The 21,924-nt window shown below is 38.2% G+C and overlaps 1 protein-coding gene across 1 annotated transcript in view; it reads left to right on the forward strand.

Moving 5' to 3' along the window:
* DNAH11 (dynein axonemal heavy chain 11) overlaps positions 1–21,924 on the forward strand; it is a 315,096-nt gene that overhangs the window by 10,316 nt on the left and 282,856 nt on the right. Inside the window, 6 exon segments of the mRNA XM_060305020.1 lie at positions 6,335–6,531; positions 7,016–7,205; positions 7,963–8,062; positions 10,632–10,843; positions 16,017–16,250; positions 17,471–17,638. Of these exon segments, the coding sequence (XP_060161003.1) occupies positions 6,335–6,531; positions 7,016–7,205; positions 7,963–8,062; positions 10,632–10,843; positions 16,017–16,250; positions 17,471–17,638 (1,101 nt within the window).

Here is a 21,924-nt window from a genome sequence, read left to right on the forward strand (position 1 = left end):
CTCCATTTTTCGTTCTCAAGATTGCTTTGGCTATTCGTGGTCTTGTGTTTCCAAACAAATTGTGAATTTTTTTGTTCTACTTCTGTGAAAAATGCCAGTGGTAGTTTGACAGGGATTGCATTGAATCTGTAGATTGCTTTGGGTAGTAGAGTCATTTTCACAATGTTGATTCTTCCAATCCAAGAACATGGTATCTCTCTCCATCTGTTTGTATCATCTTTAATTTCTTTCATCAGTGTCTTATAATTTTCTGCATACAGGCCTTTTGTCTCTTTAGGTGGGTTTATTCCTAGTTATTGTATTACTTTTGTTGCAGTGGTAAATGGGAGTGTTTTCTTAATTTCACTTTCAGATTTTTCATCATTAGTGTATAGGAATGCAAGAGATTTCTGTGCGTTAAATTTGTATATTGCTACTGTACCAAATTCACTGATTAGCTCTAGTAGTTTTCTGGTAGCATCTTTAGGATTCTCTGTGTATAGTATCATGTCATCTGCAAACAGTGACAGCTTTACTTTTTCTTTTCTGATTTGGATTCCTTTTATATCTTTTTCTTCTCTGATTGCTGTGGCTTAAAACTTCCAAAACTATGTTGAATAAGAGTGGTGAGAGTGGGCAACCTTGTCTTGTTCCTGATCTGAGTGGAAATGGTTTCACTTTTTCACCATTGAGGACGATGTTGGCTGTGGGTTTTTCATATATGGCCTTTATTATATTGAGGAAAGTTCCCTCTATGCCTACTTTCTGGAGGGTTTTTATCCTAAATGGGTGTGGAATTTTGTCGAAAGCTTTCTCTGCATCTATTGAGATGATCATATGGTTTTTCTCCTTCAATTTGTTGATATGGTTTATCACATTGATTGATTTGCATATATTGAAGAATCCTTGCATTCCTGGGATAAACCCCACTTGATCATGGTGTATGATCCTTATAATGTGCTGTTGGATTCTGTTTACTCGTATTTTGTTGAGGATTTTTGCATCTATGTTCATCAATGTTATTGGCCTGTGGTTTTCTTTTTTTGTGACATCTTTGTCTGGTCTTTGTATCAGGGTGATGTTGGCCTCGCAGAATGAGTTTGGGAGTGTTCCTCCCTCTGCTATATTTGGAAGAGTTTGCGAAAGATAGTTGTTAGCTCTTCTCTAAATGTTTGATAGAATTCGCCTGTGAAGCCATCTGGTCCTTGGCTTTTGTTTGTTGGAAGATTTTCAATCGCAGTTTCAATTTCAGTGCTTGTGATTGGTCTGTTCATATTTTCTATTTCTTCCTGATTCAGTCTCAGAAGGTTGTGCATTTCTAAGAATTTGTCCATTTCTTTCAGGTTGTCCATTTTATTGACATAGAGTTGCTTGTAGTAACCTCTCATGATCTGTTGTATTTCTGCAGTGTCAGTTGTTACTTCTCCTTTTTCATTTCTAATTCTATTGATTTGAGTCTTCTCCCTTTTTTTCTTGATGAGTCTGGCTAATGGTTTATCAATTTTGTTTATCTCCTCAAAGAACCAGCTTTTAGTTTTATTGATCTTTGCTATCGTTTCCTTCATTTCTTTTTCATTTATTTCTGACCTGATCTTTATGATTTCTTTCCTTCTGCTAACTTTGAGGGTTTTTTGTTCTTCTTTCTCTAATTGCTTTAGGTGTAAGGTTAGGTTGTTTATTTGAGATGCTTCTTGTTTTTTAAGGTAGGATTGTATTGCTATAAGCTTCCCTCTTAGAACTGCTTTTGCTGCATCACATAGGTTTTGGGTCGCCGTGTTTTCATTGTCATTTGTTTCTAAGTATTTTTTGTTTTCCTCTTTGATTTCTTCAGTGATCTCTTGGTTATTAAGTAGTGTGTTATTTAGCCTCCACGTGTCTGTATTTTTTTCAGGTTTTTTCCTGTAATTGATATCTATTCTCATAGCGTTGTGGTCCAAAAAGATACTTGATATGATTTCGATTTTAAACTTTAAAGTCCCCTACTATGATTGTGTACCTGTCGATTTCCCCTTTTATAGCTGTTAGTATTTGCCTTATGTATTGAGGTGCTCCTATGTTGGGTGCATAAATATTTAGAGTTGTTATATCTTCTTCTTGGATTGATCCCTTGATCATTATGTAGTCTCCTTCTTTGTCTCTTGTAATAGTCTTTGTCTTAAGTCTATTTTGTTATAAAGCAGAAACTAACACATCATTGTAAAGCAATTATACTCTACATGATGTTAAAAAAAATTAAAATTAAAAAAATTAAAAAATAAAGTCTATTTTGTCTGATATGAGAATTGCCACTCCAGCTTTCTTTTGATTTCCATCTGCATGGACTATTTTTTCCATCCCCTCACTTTCAGTCTGTATGTGTCCCAAGGTCTGAAGTGGGTCTCTTGTAGACAGCATATATACAGGTCTTGTTTTTGTATCCATTGAGCCAATCTATGTCTTTTGATGGGAGCATTTAAGCCATTTACATTTAAGGTAATTTTCGATATGTATGTTCCTATTCTCATTTTCTTAATTCTTTTGGGTTTGTTATTGGTGGTCTTTTCCTTCTCTTGTGTTTCCTGCCTAGAGAAGTTCCTTTAGCAATTGTTGTAGAGCTGGTTTGCTGGTGCTGAATTCTCTTAGCTTTTACTTGTCTGTAAAGGTTTTAATTTCTCCATCAAATCTGAATGAGATCCTTGCTGGATAGAGTAATCCTGGATGTAGGTTTTTCCCTTTCCTCACTTTAAATATGTCCTGCCACTCCCTTCTGGCTTGCAGAGCTTCTGCTGAAAGATGAGCTGTTAACGTTATGGGTATTCCCTTGTATGTTATTTCTTGTGTTTCCCTTGCTGCTTTTAATATTTTTTCAGTGTATTTAATTTTTGATAGTTTGATTAATATGTGTCTTGGTGTGTTTCTCCTTGGATTTATCCTGTATCAGACTCTCTGTACTTCCTGGACTTGATTGACTATTTCCTTTCCCATATTAGGGAAGTTTTCAACTATATTCTCTTCAAATACTTTCTCAGTCCCTTTCTTTTTCTCTTCTTCTTCTGGAACCTCTATAATTCGAATGTTGGTGCATTTAATGTTGTCCTAGAGGTCTCTGAGACTGTCCTCAGTTTTTTTCATTCTTTTTTCTTTATTCTGCTTTGCAGTAGTTATTTCCACTATTTTATCTTCCAGGTCACTTATCCGTTCTTCTGCCTCAGTTATTCTGCTATTGATCACTTCTAGAGATTTTTAAATTTCATTTATTGTATTGTTCATCATTGTTTGTTTGCTCTTTAGTTCTTCTAGGTCCTTGTTAAATGTTTCTTGTATTTTCTCCATTCTATTTCCAAGATTTTGGATCATCTTTACTATCACTACTCTGAATTCTTTTTCAGGTAGACTGCCTATTTCCTCTTCATTTGTTTTGTCTGGTGGGTTTTTGCCTTGCTCCTTCTCTGTTTCTCTGTCTTCTCATTTCGCTTAACTTACTGTGTTTGGGGTCTCCTTTCGCAGACTGCAGTTTCGTAATTCCCGTTGTTTTTGGTGTCTGTCCCCAGTGGCTAAATTTGATTCAATGGGTTGTGTAGGGTTCCTGGTGGAGGGGACTAGTGCCTGTGTTCTGGTGGATGAGGCTGGATCTTTTCTTTCTGGTGGGCAGGTCCACGACTGATGGTGTGTTTTGGGGTGTCTGTGGACTTATGATTTTAGGCAGCCTCTCTGCTAATGGGTGGGGTTGTGTTCCTGTCTTGCTAGTTGTTTGGCATAGGATGTCCAGCACTGTAGCTTGCTGGTCGTTGAGTGGAGCTGGGTCTTGGCCTCTAGATGGAGATCTCTGGGAGATTTTCACCATTTGATATTACATAGGGCTGGAAGGTCTCTTGTGGACCAGTGTCCTGAAGTTGGCTCTCCCACCTCAGAGGCACAGCCCTGGTACCTGGCTGGAGCACCAACAGCCTGTCATCCACACGGTTCAGAATAAAAGCGAGGAAAAAAAAGAAAGAAGATAAAATAAAGTTAGTAAAATAAAAAATAATTATTAAGAAAAATAATTTTTTAAGTAATAAAAAAAGGACAGAGAGAACCCTAGGAGAAATGGTAAAAGCAAAGCTATACAGACAAAATGACACACGGAAGCATACGCATACACACTCAGAAAAAGAGAAAAAGGGAATAAAATATGTATTATTGCTCCCAAAGTCCACCTCCTCAATTTGGGACGATTCGTTGTCTACTCAGGTATTCCACAGATGCAGGGTACATCACGTTGATTGTGGAAATTTAATCCGCTGCTCCTGAGGCTGCTGGGAGAGATTTCCCTTTCTTTGCTTTGTTCGCACAGCTCCCGGGGTTCAGCTTTGGATTTGGACCCGCCTCTGCGTGTAGGTCGCCGGAGGGCATCTGTTCTTCGCTCAGACAGGACAGGGTTAAAGGATCAGCTGATTCGGGGGCTCTGGCTCACTCAGGCCGGGGGGAGGGAGGGGCACGGAGTGCGGGGTGAGCTTGTGGCAGCAGAGGCTGGCATTACGTTGCACCAGCCTGAGGCGCGCCGTGCGTTCTCCCAGGGAAGTTGTCCCTGGATCCCGGGACCCTGGCAGTGGCGGGCTACACAGGCTCCCGGGAGGGGAGGTGTGGAGAGTTACCTGTGCTCACACACTGGCTTCTTGGTGGCTGCAGCGGCAGCCTTAGCGTCTCATGTCCGTCTCTGGGGTCCACACTTATAGCCGTGGCTCACGCCCGTCTCTGGAGCTCCTTTAAGCGGCGCTCTGAATCTGCTCCCCTCGCACACCAGGAAACAAAGAGGCAAGAACAAGTCTCCTGCCTCTTCGGCAGCTCCACACATTTTCCCGGACTCCCTCCCGGCTAGCTGTGGCGCACTAACCCCCTACAGGCTGTGTTCACGCCCCCAACCCCAGTCCTCTCTCTGGGATCTGACCAAAGCCCGAGCCTCAGCTCCCAGCCCCCGGCTGCCCCGGCGGGTGAGCAGACAAGCCTCTCAGGCTGGTGAGTGCTGGTCGGCACCGATCCTCTGTGCGGGAATCTCTCCGCTTTGCCCTCCGCACCCCTGTTGCTGTGCTCTCCTCTGTGGCCCTGAAGCTTCCCCCCTCCGCCACCTGCAGTCTCCGCCCGCGAAGGGGCTTCCTAGTGTGTGGAAACCATTCCTCCTTCACAGCTCCCTCCCACTGGTGCAGGTCCCGTCCCTATTTTTTGTCTCTGTTTTTTCTTTTTTCTTTTGCCCTACCCAGTTACGTGGGCAGTTTCTTGCCTTTTGGGAGGTCTGAGGTCTTCTGCCAGCGTTCAGTAGGTGTTCTGTAGGACTTGTTCCACGTGTTGATGTATTTCTGATGTATTTGTGGGGAGGAAGGTGATTTCCGTGTCTTACTCTTCGACCATCTTGAAGCTCCTCCCCTACCACATCTTCTTTATCCATTCATCTGTTGATGGACATTTAGGCTGTTTCCATGGAAGACACACTGTTCCTTACTAATCTCCTAGCTCAACAAGTAGTGGGTACAAAGCAGGAAATTGTAATAATAATACAATTTGGAAAGATTTGTTTTATCCCCATTGGAAAATAAAATAAAATTTCAGTTTGTTTTTAGTTAACTAGAAGGTTGTGTTCTCAAAATCAGCTTTAAAAAGGTGGAATACCTATTTTCTAAGCATTTTAGCTAATGGAAATTTTATAGGTAATGCTGATGGTCTGGACAGATTGTGTCAGGAAAATGTTTAATTAGTACATATTGAAAATGAGTGAGGAAGCAAGAAGAGACCAACTTCGTTAACTCAACAAACTCTTACTAATTACGTAAGATATGCTGGGCTTTGGGAACACAAAATAATTTTGGAGTGTTTTCACACATATAATTTCATTGGTATTTCCAACTTAATGGTGGAAGGAGTTCAAAAAAGGTTCATATGATTGAATGAACATCTTTCTATCAAAATTTAATCCACTGGGATGTCACCCAGGGCTGGAGAAGATTAATTTACTCTTGCCTCCATGTGATTCAAGAAGATTTTTTACATTACTGTACCTGCCAGTGTGCGCAGTTTGCATTAAGAAAGCAGTTTACTTACTTGACATGATTTTGCTTATTTCATGCAGAGTTTAAGTTATTGGGAGCCTCCATAAATGTTTGATAAATGGGTAAATGAATGAACAAGTAGTATAGTATTTCCACTTCGAAAGAATTTATCTAATTAAATCTAAATGGGTCACTGACTTTGTCATGTCTTTGTAGATCAGATATCACAGGAGGATATTTATGAAATTGAAATTGGGTGGTTTTGTTGCTGATCTTGTGTGACAAGAAAATCTTTGAAGGAGCACATTGTGTATAAATTAATTTCACTGCTTTTTAAAATGTTTCTCTTTCTCTAGATTTTAGTGCCAATTATTTCTAATAAGAACAACCATAAATCCTGGTCCTGTTTTATTTCACAAGACATGGAACGTCACATAGAAGTCATGAAAAATAAAATGCATATTTTTAGGGGCAAAATGTTGAGAAGAACTCTTCTACCAATTCCCACTATTGCAGGAAATGTTGACCTGGATGAGAAATATTCAGAGACCAAGTACGTAATGATATGGTTTACACAGGATATCAACATGGAGAGCCAACACACCCATTTAGTATCATACCCCCAGCAAACTGTTAGCAAAATATCAGAATTATTATAACTACAGCATACTTTAAAAAATAATGTACAGAAACACCATATATATTATTTCCTTTCAAAATATGCTTTCTAAAAGCAGACTGTACAAAAAGCAAGCAGTACCAATTGCCATAATGTCAACAGTACTCTTCTAGTAAAACGTTTTTGAGGGCATTATGATTCTTTAACAATTTTTTAAATGTTAGAGACATGCCCATGACAGAATAACAATGTCACAACTCAAATTGAGGCTATAAAAATAATAGATCTGATTTTGAAGTATTTATATTTAGAAAACTAGCTTTTATGGATTCATAAAATACCTATTAAAATTCAAGTCCTATCCTTATTTGGATGAAATGATTCATTTTTGTATTTTTAATCATTTCAATGTTTGTAGACTAGAGCCAAATGAAAGGACAGTACTCCATGCAATTGAATCAGTAGTTATTAAATGGTCGCATCAAATCCAGGAAATTGTAGAGAAAGATTTAGTGCGGCCTTTGCTGAATGGTCTTCACTCAAATCCTCAAACTGAACTGGATTTCTGGATGATGAGGAGAGAGAACCTAGCATGCATTTATGATCAAGTAAGTTGAGAGCCCTAGAAATTGCTTGCCAGTTGAATTAGCAAAGTCAGTTGTAGAGTTTGGTCTCCAAAGCCATGATTTCCAGTAATGTTAAAGGTTTAATACACTGTCTTTGAACAACTTAATTGTCTGTTTTCTTATTCCAAAGTTCTGTATGGTATGCATTCTTAAAATTAATGGGGATTAAAAGTAATTTTGCCTTTTTGAGACTATTTTGACAGTAATTGGAAACACTTTGTGGCAAAGAAAGAGTAGTTCCCAAGGGAAATGTTGAAGATTGTAAGATTTAATTAATCCGGTTGATGTAATTAATTTGGGAAAGGAGTAGATTTTGCTTAGTGGAGAGATGCAACTTTGGGAGAACTAACTGGTTCCTCTGCTGGTGTTTGCCATTAGAAGTTATTCAGTTTAATGTTCTAAAAACTAAGACATTCATTCACATGTTCACCTATCTGTTAGAGATTTTCTGAAACAGATTTTATATGGAAAAGTTAATATTTTACATGTATAATAAAATGTATATTAACAGGCTTTTTGAAAATACAAATTAAGAGCTATACATGTAAAATAACATACAGTCTTAAGGAAAAAAATTATTTTTAACTTGAAACCAGGTATGTCTTTGAGTATTAAATACTGTGTGTACTGTGCATGAATGGAATACAATTTAAATATTTTATTGCAGAATGCATTTATTTAGTCATTAATCTAGCTTATATATATATATATATTTTTTTTTTTTTTTTTTTCTATTTAGCTTCAGGCTCCCATTGTCCTCAAGATGGTTAAGGTCCTGAAAAATAAGCAAAGCAGCTATTTTCCAACTTTGAAGGGTATCCTCATGGCTGTGGAAAATGGTAAGACTCATGTTCCTCGGCCTGGCATCAGTGGTCCCTCCTGATCTGACTCCTGCCTGTCTGCTCAGTCTCCTCTACCCTTCTACCCTTAGCGTGCTCATGAAATGACTGCACTTGACTCTTCTAATGATAAGTCCATCTTAATTATCTGCAGTTTATTCTCCGGCTATATTAAACCATTTTTCAGGTATATAGTAAGTACCTACCAAAGAGGCTCTAGATTGAACTTTCAGTGAGAGTGTATGTGTGTGGAGGGGAAAGGCCTTTGGTGTTTAGCAGCGGGTCATTGAATGCCCAGCATGGAGGTTTTCTAATCAACAGTTGGGCTGCAGTTAGTCCAGTGACTCCCCAGTAGAATCTCTGAATTTGCTTAACATCCATCATTTATTTAACTCATAAGAACGCAAAGTTATCATTGAAGTTTTGGTGAAGATTAAACACAGAGAGGAGGGTTTGTTTGTTGAATTTTGAACAGGTAATACATGTACATTGTTAAAACCCAGAAATTATAAACAGGTATTTTTAATTTAAAAAGGAAATTGTGTAAGTGAAAAGTCTCCTTATCTTCTCAGTACCCAGTTTCAACCTCACCCAGGCGTAACACCCCTCCGTAATTTTTTTATTTCTGTTTCTGTTCCTTTAGACATGTGTAAGCAAATACAGATATGATCCGTGATACTGAAGTTTTAAACGATAAAATTGTAAGATAACATGGCCCAATAGCTTGTCTTTGTTTCTAACATGAGAAAATTATTTTTAAATTTTTTCCTATGTAACATGTGGAAGGTTAGGAAATACTTAAAATCTACTTTGAAAATGTTTTGCTATCTCTTTAGGCTTTTCTCCATGAACTCTGTTTGAAAAGAGGCCTTAAGACAAGAGGGCATTAGATCTGTATTTCTATCCCAGATCCATTCAGTACATCTTAAATTTGCTGCGTCCCTGGTTTCTGTTGGCCAACTTGGCATACTAACACCTTCCTTGTATAATTGTTGCAAGAATTAGAGCACTGTTTCTCAACCTTGTCACCACTGACGTTTTGGGCAGGATAATTCTTTGTTGTGGGGAACCACCCTGTTCATTGTGGGGTATTTAGCAGCATCCTTGGCCTCTATCCACTACCCCCATGCCTGTTGTAAGGACAAAAAGTGTCTCGAGACATTGCCAAATGACCCTTGGGGGAAATCCTCCCCTGGCTGAGGACCAATGAATTGAAGACCTAATATACAGTGCCCAGAGTACTAGGCACATAGTAAGTGTACCCTCAATAAACAGAAGCTGCTTGCATTTTTTTCTGCTAGTAAGATTCACATTTTCTGTGAATAAAACTTCTCCAGGAATGAATCCCAGGCGTCCTCAAAGCCTTTTGAGCATATGGACTGGAGATTCAGGAGAAAACACTTTCAGTAGAACAAGTGGCCCAGAGCCATTCTCAGTTAGAGGTAGAAGGCTCTCCCAAAGACCTGCTCGAGGCTTTGTAAAATCACTAGAAGTGCTTATCACATTTTAAGGGCACTTTACCTTTACATGCAATTATTGGATTTTGAAATTAACACTGATGAAAACACACTAATTTCAAAACATGAGTGCATCTGAGGAAAAAATAGTTCCTGGACCCTCTCTTTCTTCCCAGGTCTTTATTGTTAGGTGGAGAGATTAATTGGTTACATGTCAAGAAGAGCAACATGGGTGGGTGCATACCTGACTCTGACAGCCAAAAAAAAAAAAAAAAAGAGTCTGGCAGTTTGCTTTGTTTTTTTGATTTCTGACAGGAGTCTTTTGGGATAACACCAGAAATTAAGGAATTTACTTTCCTTCATTCCCTACCTTCATAAATAAAGACCATTTTCAGTTAATCAAAGGTATTTGTAGCCTCAGGAGTACAATGAAGTCTGATGGAGATCCATTTAGGGTACATTAAAAGGACCAGTTTTAATCAAGAGAAAATTTGGATTAGATTAACCAGTAATTAATAATAACTATTTCAATGTTGTCTTCATATATACCTTTTTAAAAAAGTATTCCTTATTCCTACCATGCATAACAATTTTTTAAATTGAGGTAAAATTCACCTAACATTAAAAAAAAGTTTTTAAAGTGTACAGATTGGTGGCATTTAGTGTATTCACAATATCCTGTAACTATTGCTTTTATCTAGTTCAAAATATTTTCATCACCCATGCTTGACAATTTCAATAGTTACACTGTGGATAATAATATAATGGAAAATTTTTCGTGGTATGAGTTACTCTTATAGGACATTAGAATGAGATAATAAATGATTCAGTTGTGCTGGTACCAAGTGCGTGGGAGGAGTTAACTTTCTGGTGAGTCTTCAGTCGCGATTTACTTGTGAGTAACTACGCCTGGGCTCTCTTTGAAGGGTTGTTACAGCTGGACAGTGTCGAAAGCCTTCCTAACCTGTCCTGTGTCAATGGTAGGGTAAGTGATATAAAAAGAAAGAGGCAGCATTTAAGTACAGCCATGTTGTTTTGCATTGTTCTCTTGACCTTGTGAAGTGACTTCAGATAAAAGAGGCTGCCTCACATTAACGGTGGTTTCCTTTCAGCTCTTCTCGAAGCCCAAGACGTGGAACTTTACCTGAGACCCCTGAGGAGACACCTTCAATGTGTTCAGGAGACGGAATTCCCACAGACCGGTGTATTAATTGCCCCGTTATTTCATACCATCTGTCTGATCTGGAGTCATTCCACGTTTTATAATACCCCTGTTCGGATTATAGTTCTACTGCAAGAGTTTTGTAATCTCTTCATTGACCAGGTATGTAGCATGAAAAACATAGGAACAATGAGAATTATTGCCGTTTGGTAGGTTTTATGAGATCAAGGAGGAATGAATAAATCCAGTCTACAGAACACCTTTTTCCCTTTTCTTTTTTCATAAGACTTTTATGGTAACAAAGGCCAGATGACTTTGTATCCTAAAAGGCAAAGGAGCTCTGGAAATAAGTCAGATACAGTCAAGGGACAGGTTGTTACTGGATTCTGTTTGTTTAACATCCTACCTTTCTTCAAAAGAGATTTAAGGCAGCTTCTAATAAAAGGCACACACACGTAGTACTTTCTTTGTAGCTTTCCCTTTGGTTTCCACAGGAACACTGGCTGGGGGAAGACTTTTGGAAAGGGAAGTAAGTTAAGAGAATCTGGCAGAAAAAAAATGATCCTCCAAAAATAGTAGTAGAATTATATTAAAAGAATTCTGATTCATGGTTGATCTTTAAAAATCTTGTTTATAATTGTTTCTCTACTCTTCACTTAACTTGCAAAATGTTTAAAAAAAATTGGACTGCTTCCTCATCCTGTGGGAACTTTAATTACTCTTGTGTCCATAATATCAGAGAATATTTCATAATTTGAGAGCTAAAAGATACTTGCAGGGCATATCATCCAGTGATTCTTTGTTGAGGGTGTGTGTGTCTTAGTCTGCTTGAGTTGCCATAACAAAATACCACAGGCTGTGTGGCTTTATTTTCAGGAATTGCTTTCTCACATTTTTGGAGCCTGGGAGACCAGATCCAGGTGCCAGCATGGTCGTGTTCTGACTAGAGAATTCTTTCTGGCTTGCAGATAGCTGCCTTTTCTCTGTGCCCTCACACTGAGAAAAAGATCTCCCTCTTCCTCTTTTTAAAAAACCACAGTCCTGTCAGATCAGGGTCCCGCCCTCATGACCTCATTAACCTTAATTACCTCCTAAAGATTCTCTCTCCAGGTAGTCACATTGGTGGTTAGGGCTTCAACACAGGCACTTTTTTGGAGCGGGTGTCACACTTTAGTCCATAGCAGGGTCTATATCAGGGTGTGTGTCTGAACACCTAAGGAGTTTTTGTAAAACAGATGCCAGAGAATCAGAATCTGTGCATATGGCTTAGCCTTTGAGTTGCTAAGTAAGAGCGCTTCCTATGAGAATTGGATCGTTTCCAGCTGTAACTGGCAAACAAGCAGAAAAAGAGAAGTGTCTAAGTTCATGTGAAGTGGAAAGTCTAACAGTGCAAAGACTTGAAGATTAGCTTGCTCCAGGGGACACAGATGATAATTTCAAAGCTCTGTTTTGCTCGTTGGTGTTTGACTTGATTCTCAGGCTCTCATCACGTGTTAACCAAGGTGGCTTTTGGTAGCACCAGATGGATATCCTTCTAGTAGAGGAACTTCCCTGGAAAGAGGCTGACTGTTTTTTTTTCTGGACCAGTGGGTTTTATTTTCACTCCTGGAACAATCATGTGGCCAGGGAGATAGGATATCTTGGACAGGCCTGGATCACTAGCTCAGAGAAGGGTGGACAACTGTGATTGACCTAAATCCCTGATCTAGTCTAATGCTTCTCAGTGGTTTTCACCTCATGACTCACATAGAAATTTAAAATTTTTCATTGCATAGTGGGGTAAAATTGGAGGGGACTGGGAGCCCTGAAAATCTGTTCATAGACAGGGCAACCTGTTTGGAGCTTCTGCTGCCCCAGGCCAGAACCTTGCTTTTCTAAACGTTAAAGACAGCAGTGTTGTAGCAGAAACTGGTTGGGGAACTGTGTGCCATTCTAATCCTGATACTTTTTCAGGTGAGTTAATGGAAACTTGAAAGATATCATTTGCTCACTTTGCTTGAGCATTTAGGGGGAAATCCAAATTAAAGAACAGGTTTCCTGACTTGTAGTTTACCGTTTCTGGAATACATATGAGATTGAGGTGTGCCTGTGTGTCTTCCTCTCTGCTTCCAAAGAAGTGGAATGGTGTATGGAAAGGGCTTTGGGCTCAGACCAACCAGGATTCAAATCTAATTGAACCAGGGGACTTCCCTGGTGGTCCAGTGGTTAAGACTCCACACTTTCACTGCTGAGGTCTTGGATTCAATTCTTAGGGAACTAAGATTCCAGAAGCCGTGTGGCACAGCTGAGAATAAAAAAGATCAAGTTGAACCATTTTAGAGTAGTTAAATCACTTTTCCGAGCCTCACTTTCCACGCTTGTCAGTGCCCTGTTTATGGGCTTTTGTAAAGATCAAAAGAGAGAACCTCAATGAAATGCTATGTGTGGCATTTAACAGAGACTCAGTAAAAGTTAGTTCCAAACTCTTGCCTTACAAAATAGTTGCAGCTGTTGATAGGAGATAACAGGTCTGTTCCTTGCTGTATTTGAGCATCTCTTCTGGCTTCATTCTATTTGTTTCTCTGTTGTGCAGACTCAGTTTTGCTGTTTTGTTAAGTGAGTGCACTGCGTCCTAATGGCTTGGATCCCTACTGCAGGATTAACCACTGTGACCACCGCTTCTCCCAAACCCCTTTTGAGGGATCCTCATCTCATTTTGAGAATGATCCAAACTTTTACTGCAAAGCTGTGTTAGTGTAGAAACCTCAAATGTTGTCATTCACTATTGTAGTTGGCTTGCAAGGAGCCCTGGTTACCTGTAAGACTATAAACCTATTATCCCCGGCTCCTAGGCTGTGTCAATGGCCAGAGTTTGCCAAGCTCCCAAGGAAATAATGTCGTTTCTCTTGTTCCTTAGTTACTATTCTTGGCTTATGTCCAAAGGTTCCGTCGACCTGATTTCCTAGATTCTCCAAGTGGACTTTGTAGTAAATCTGCCCCAACATGTTAGGAATCAAAAATGGGCAATGAGTCAACTTTCATACCCGGGTTCTCTGAAGAGCTAAACTCCGCACCACCTGCCACCACCCCCAGTTGTTTGCTGTCTAACTTATTTTTAATACTTATTTAACAAGGACTGTATAGTGCCTCTTATTTGCCAGAATTCTTCTAAGCCCTTTACAAGAATCTACGAGTTTAATTCTCTAGCAACACTATGATATAGGTGCTATTAGTAGATACTTCATGTATTTTTTTTTTAAAAAAAAAAACCCTTTTTTAAAAAAAAAGTTCAGAGAAGATAAATAGCTTTCTCAAGGTCACCCAGCTGACAGAGTTCTTACTCATTTTGCTCCATATTTTAATGTAAGTTTTTATTTCTAATTACTATTAATATGTGGTATATGAATAATTGTAAAATACTCTTATTGCATAAAATTTATAACAATGGAAATAGTCCTGCAGTTCTATCACCCTAAAATTCAGCATTTAAAAATTTTCCTTCTTCCAAAATTTACACGTATTTATGCATTTTATAATTCTTTTTTTTTTTTACTAGCTTCTTGAAAAATGATTGCTATTGTTGGATATTTACGTTGCTTCCAGCCTCCTGTATTATAAACAACATGCAGAAAACAACTTTATACAGAAATCCTTTTCCTTAACTTGGATAATTGGCTTAATATAAATTCCTGATGTTGATCAAGGGGTACAATCTTTTCATGACTATTGAACGCTATTTGATATTTACAAATTCTTTTTCAAAAGATTATGTTAATTGCATTGCTATTATCAATGTGTAAAAAGTTTTAGTATAATTCAGCTTTGAGCATTACCAGCTTTAAAAAATTTGCAGTGATTCATTGAGTATACACTTGTACCATGTTGTTTCTTAATTTTGTACATTGCATGATTTGTGTGATCACACATTTTATGTGCCTTTTATAATTTTCTTATATAGTTTTCATGTACTTTGTTTTTGTGACTGTGTAGACTTCAACGTGTTTATGAAACATTTGAACCCTTGCTGTGGTGTACGTCAGAAGTCATAAGCTGGCATTCTGTCAACTGTCTTTGGCCAATGGATCAATGCACTGCTTTTATTTTGCATAGTATTTTGAAATTTAAAAAAAAATTGTTTCTGATGCTTAAATTGAGTAGGTCTCATTGAATTTCCAACATCCCAGCCTCTACTGAAAAGTCAGATCTCACTGCATTGGCTCTTGCATCCCCATTGACACAGTCAGCTGCTAGAGCTTCACGTACCCCTTTAGATGGGTCATGTGCTGTCCAGGTGACCATGGTCTCCACTGTTCACTGTTCCTGATCTGCTAGAATTGAAGGAACTAGTTAGTAGGCTTTTTAGACACCAAATGAATGATATTCTTACTACTTTACACATTTATGGCACAGAGTCTATATTGCATGTAAAACCATAGCCATTATTGGGAGATGGAGGGCAATATGTCTACATTTAGAAAAATATTTCTTCTATCTGCTGTGCTGAACCCAATGGCTTTCAATACTTTCTCCATTGAGATCTGTGACAACTTTCTAAGCAACTGCAGAATTAAAGGTGTGCAGTTTAAACGTATAATTTATATGAGGTGAAGATGCATCAGGATTAGATTTTATAGGCTCCTGAGGCTCCTAAACAGGGAAATTGTGAAAGTTGATAACAAATATGCAAAGGGAAGAACTGAATGATGGTCCTACGAGAGTTGCTACATGAATCTGCTGGTTTTTCTATAATCGTTCTCGCCTTTGCATTTCCACTATTGAAAACTAGTTCATATGGCATATCTCGGCTAGATTTTACGTCCTATAATGAGTTTAAGCCCCCAGAAGAGAAGTCTGCTAACCTAAAAGAATTGCCAATGGTATAATCACCTGTGTTAGCTCTTTCTCACCTTTTCAAGTGACCTTGTGCTGCCAGGTAACGTGACCGTATTTTTAAAATACATGGTCTTATAGATGTCCCTTCCTGGCTTATACATTTCTTTATATGAAAAAACAGTTGTGCAGAATATTTGCTGCTAGGAATAGCCATGCAAATTCTGGTTACACAGTTGTTGTATCTTTGAAGCTTAGCAAAAATGTAGTCATTGGCAGAATGTTTAATTCCAGAAATTGCAGCATCTCCTGTAGAAGTCTCTAATGTATGCAAGTATGTCATTGAAACCTAAGTGCCTGAATTTCTAGAATTTGTATTTCCTGTTTTACAGCATTGCTGCCCCAATTCTAGACATTGTAATTTAAAAATCATGCACTGAAAAAATAAAACAGTTCATTGAAACAGTCATTTTCAGTAAAACTATTAAACATTTTCTTATTATTGTTTCCTTTCATTGAATCCTAGGCACTAGCTTACCTTTTGCCTGAAGACCTTTTGAGAGGAGAAATTGAAGACTCTCTGGAAAAGGTGCAGGTGGCCGTTAACATCTTAAAGACTTTCAAAAATTGTTTTTTTAACTATAGAGAAGGATTGGCAAGCTATTTTATGGGAAATAAGGAGCTGAAACCATGGGATTTCCAGTCTCATCTGGTGTTTCTTAGATTTGACAAATTTCTCGACCGCTTCATAAAAATAGAGGTATTCATTTATTGACTTGTAATTTATTCATATTGTAAGTTGTTTCAGAAAATCCTATAGCTTTTTATATGATTTAGGGAATAGTTTGTTCTACTTGGGTGGGAGGTGGGAAGTCTGCTTTCTTGGTGATCCTCATGAGGAGTTTACGAGGCCCGTGCTATCAAGATACAGTAAAAGCTTTAGTTTGTTTAGTTTCAAAGCTTTGTTTAGTTTTAAAGCTTTGGCTTCTTTTTCTAAAAAATTCATTTTTGATTATTTTATTATACTGAGTGTAAGTGAATCTCTATGTACCAGTGACCCTTGTCCTACAACTTACTACGTTCCTAGAAAATGGTTGTAAATCAGGAAGCTATAAAATAACCCCTTTTTTCCTTTACATGTTTGATGGTTTTATTGGGATTCCATAGCTGAAAACCCATTTGATAATCTAAAATATCATGGTAACTTTTAGTATATAAATATATATGTTATACTATTCAAATATTAAAACTATTCATAAAAATAGATGAAAAGAACATGAAAACGTGCTTTTTATAAATGTTTTAAATGCCAAAAAACCAAACATGAATTACATACATGTAAACACACACAACAACTTGTATGGAGCCAACTGGCTAAGGTTTCTGTTTTTGTTTTTGTTTTTTTTTTCATTTTGAACTTCCTTGTTTTCTTTGTAAAACTCTTTCTAGCATGTTCGGGCTTTTTTGTTGATAGATTTGTTGAATTTCATTCAAAATTAGAGCTTTATGTTTTGAAAATTCTCATCATTTAAGCAGGCTGAATGCCTCTTAAAGTTTGAGTGCCAAATGCCTGACTCTGGGTAACTTGCATCACCCTTTCATAACAGTCTCTTAAGCTCCTTTTCCATAAGAGAGCCCATCACTGCAGTGTTGGTGGCTGAAAATGAGTTTTGGATCTCACCCGGACGTCTGACTTATGATTAGAAGGATATGAAATTAGAGAATCAAATGTTTAACTATGGTAAGCTAGGTGTTGCCTGTACTGCTTGATAATTTTCAGTCCATGTGAAAATGGGAGTATGATTTTAAAAGTAGGCAGTTACTTAGTTCAGTTACATCATTAATATTCACTTTATATCATGTAAGTGTCCATTGACTCACTGATTTTGAATGTTGGAAAATGTTCTTTCTTTGAAACTTTTAAATGTTCTTTTCCTACTCAAGAGGGTGGAAAAATCTTTACGATGTTTTTTTTCAAAGGATGTATTTGTCACCATACTGGAATTTGAAAAGCTGGAAAGACTTGAATTTGGCGGTACCAAGGGAGCAATTTTAAATGGACAAATCCACGAGATGAGTGAAGAATTTATGGAACTCTGTAAGATTTTTAAACAGAGCACATATGACCCATCTGATTACAATAACATGGTAATACTGTATCTTTTTGTTTTCAATTTCATAGAATCGTATTTTAAAGCTGGGAAGGACAGTAGGTCACAGTGATAATAGGTCCCATTCAGTCCAACCTCTCCCGGGTGAAAGAGGGGAAATGACTTGTCTGAGGTCTCTCATTTACTTAGTGGTAGATCAGGGACCAGAAGTTAGGTCCCTAACTTTTGCATTTTCAGTTTAGAATATTTTAAACTGTTTCTAATATAACAGTGGACCTCAGTCTGGATTTGTCTCTTGTTGATGTATAGTGGAAAGGAACTTTCCATATTAACTCATTTAGATCTGATTATCTGGTGTCCATGTAACTTGTGTGTTTTATTTTAGCCTTTTCTTGAATCATTAGGTAAATTTTTCATCTACTTGAATATTTACTTTCACCTCATTCATTACATATATTATTAACATGTATGTTTTCTGAAAAAGAGGGAAGCTTTCAGGTTTAAGCTGCTTCTGTTTTCTGTCACTGCCAGCAGGTTAGGAGCCAAGGAGTTCCTGTGGGCATCCCTGCAGCTCTAGGATAAAAATAGCTTCATTTTAGTGGTTTGCTATGACAGTGAATCCCAGGTACTAAAAAAAAAAAAACTAGATTACCTCTCGTCATCATTGTTTTTTGTGGAATGTGAATTTATTCACTATAATGTGTATATTTGGCCAAATAATTGACTCTCTGAAGTGTACAAGTACAGTATGTTAGCTTTGTAAGGACGTGGTTAGCAAAGTTAATCCCTCTGAACTGCTGACAGTTTTTGGGAAGTAGAGTTAATGGTAAGGAAGATATGGTCATTGTGTGTCCTGCTCATTTGTGGGGAAGTAAGAGAAACCTAGATCTGTGGTGATGATCTAGGGGAATGCATGGGCTCATCCCCAGAGCCTGCTAAGATGTCTGGCACCCAGCAGGAATTCGGTGAATATGGACAGGATGGGACTCTTGCGGGGGGGGGAGGGCTTGATTTAGCTCTTATGAGCAACTAAGCAGAGGAGCGTGAAACCCAGCGTGCACAGGACCGTCGGGTGCATTCGAGTTACAGGAGAGCCTTGATTTGCTCATGATTACAAATCCTGGCAGCTTTTCAGTGTGCCAGGGTTGGAGGACATGGCTAGGTTTAGCTGATATCGCTTCCCTGGTAGTGCTAAAGGTCCTGAATTTATCCCTGTGTCTGCCCAAACCCTGCACAGTCACAAACATAGAATAGAAAATTCACTTGCTCTTGACACACACACACGCACGCACACACACGCACACACACACACACATATATCTGCTTGCTATTTGTATTTAGTATAAAATGGGCAAGGCTTACCTGTGATCTCCAGATCTGGGTTAGAGACATTGATAACCTGCCCTCGAAGTTCCCCTTCATCCTTTTATCTGATTACTGTATCCTGCTTTAGAATATAATTTAAAAGCTCCTTGACTTTGGTTATTCCTCGAAATCGAAATTTGAATTAACTAAAAGTTCACTTAGTTGGTGTGCTTATGTCAAAGATGACCTTTGCTTTTTTTGAATGTGTCTTGGTTATCAGTATTGCCTCAGAATATTGCAATGATTGTATATTTTTGCTTAATAAACTGTTCATTTGGGGGCTTTTTAGCTGAGTTTCATTGTGTTCTGGTTTTTATGATGAAATCAGCTGGTAATTTTTAGGAGATATTATGTTAGCGAACTACCTGCAAACTCATATATTCATACAGGTGTTTCCCCATGACACATGCCCACCCCTATGCCCTTCCTCTCCCACTGCACACACCCCTCTGCATTCCCCAATCCCCATTGAATAGTGCTAATGTAACTGTCCAGTGTATCATAGTCAGACTTCCTGCCCTCTGGTGTAGAAATGGTTTATATATGTTCTGGTAAATTAGAGAAACAGTGACTGGCAATTTGCTTTTGGAAATGCTGTTTATGTCTCTCTCTTCATTAATCTCAAGCCTATCAATCAGGCTTTGAGCCTTTATTGGTATGACAGAAGTTCTGCCAGTATAGTCTATTTACAGAAGATGGGGATTTCTCCGGTGTGTCCATAAAAATGTTCTTGGGTTTCTGAATTATTAATACTGAATATAAAGTTCACTTTAGGTATTTGCTTTGACTTCTTCCTATGGGACTCTTTGAGATCCAGACCATTAGGGGGAGAGACTTGCTTTCTAATTTATTTAATTGAAACATGTAACATTGTGCATATTTAAGGTGTACAGCATGTTAATTTGATACATTTATATATTTTAATAGCCAGTGTAGTGATTATTAGCACCTCTATCGTGTTGCATAGTTATCCTTTCTTTTTTAGTGGTGGAAATCATTGAGTTGTAGTCTCTTAGCAAGTTTGATGTTAGTGAATATAGACAACAATTTGTATCATTTTGAACTTGATAAGAGACTTGCTTTCTTAATTGTATTTAACTGATGGGCAGGTGACTTGAGGCTCAGCAGCTTGGTTTTTACCGACATTCTGAGGTGTAGCTTGAGTAAATAAAATTCCCTAGATAACTAAGCAAGGATGGTGGATATTCTTGAGAGTAACCTCTTGGCTCCACTAGTGTCTGTTAATGAGTCCATTAATAATTACTGAACAAGTGTTGGGTGCCAGGCATCACGCCAAACCTTTACACACATTCCTGCTTAATTCTAGCTGTAACCCTGAGAGTGACCACCCAGGCAGATGAGGATATGTAAATTACCCGAGATTACACAGTTCCAGGGAGTGGAACAGAGATTCCAACCCAGAACTCTCAACCTATCAGGTTTCTTTTGTTGTGCCATGTCAGTTCTTTAGTGTTTATCACCCTCATTGCGTTTTCCTAGAAATGAAGGGAATAAATTCATCTGGGGCAACTGGAGGAACTCACCTGAGGACCTGTGCCCTGAGGTGGTGTGATCCAAGATGCTGTGGCTAGTTTCCTTTTGCCTACTAGTTTTTAGTAGGAAGATTGATCCAGGTACCTAGCCCGCCATTACTCCAGGATCTAAAATTCACTTTAAAAGTAGTTATTAATCTGTACTAGCTTGTGTTCTAGTTCCTACAATTAGTTTTCTGTTCTGTTCTAGTCTCCTGAACTATTTATTAATTCTTTTGCTATTACAGTGTGTAGCATTTAAAAATTTTAACTACATAAATTTCTTATTAGTCATCTGTAGGATTTTCAGGTCTTGCCTGCTTACTTTTCAAGGAAAAATTGATTATTTAAAAACATTACTTACTTGTTCTTTTGGAAAGATAACATGCAAAAATGCAAAAATTTAGTCCCGTTCTTCTCATTCCCTGCTTTTCCCCCTAGTCTTTCATTTTCCTTCCCCAAGGACATTTACCATTATGAGTTTCTTATATAATGTTCCAGTGATACATGGTGCATGTACTAGTGTATACATGGGTGTATGTATTTTGAATTCTGTTTTTGCACTCATAGCATCCTCTACAGATCATGTATACCTTTTGTCACTTAATATATTTTAGCAGTCATTCTGTATCACTGCAATAGCATTACCTATTTTTAAAAAAATTGTATATTATTCCGTGAATTTATGTATTATTTATTTTTTAAAGTTATTTAAAGTAGTAGATATCACTGTTTAAAAATTTACTTAGGAGCTTCTTCTGGGAAGATGGAGTAGATGTACTTTTCCGTTTTCCTCTAAGTACAACTACAGTACCGGTCACTGTGTAAAAGACACATAAGAAGACTCTGAAAGGTGAAAAGAAGAAGACAGATGGACCCAAAAGACAACATAGTGATGAGTTACCTGAATTTCCTTCTTGCCTGAAATAATGCAGACCTAGAGGTGAAGACACTGGCAACCTGGAAACACCAGTGGTCACAGACATTAAAAACCTCAATTAAAGCCTGATCCCTCTCAAGAAAGGGACAGCCTGGCAAGACAGAAAACTTGTAGACTGCAGTCTCTCTAGTCCAGAAAAATATCACAGAAGAAACTGTTCCCTACCCCCATCCATGCCAGCAAAGACTGTATGGGGAGACTAGACTTACAGCCAATGTGTAAAATGCTACCCCACCCAGTCCACACCTCCACTGGGGTGGTATCAGTGATGGCCAAGTAGGGAGTCATGATTTTCATCCTAGCTAGCCAGTTATGAGCTCACTCTCTGTGATGTCAGTGGAGAACACATGAGAATCCTGAATTTCTTTCCTCACCCAGAAGTGTCCTTTACCCCACTAGGGTAGTGTCACAGGAAGCCTCTAGAAAGTCAGTGCTTTCACCATGACCAAATAGTAACCAGGTCACCAGTACTGTGACATCTGTTGA

Source organism: Globicephala melas, chromosome 9, assembly GCF_963455315.2.
Source record: "Globicephala melas chromosome 9, mGloMel1.2, whole genome shotgun sequence".
Lineage (NCBI taxonomy): Eukaryota > Metazoa > Chordata > Mammalia > Artiodactyla > Delphinidae > Globicephala > Globicephala melas.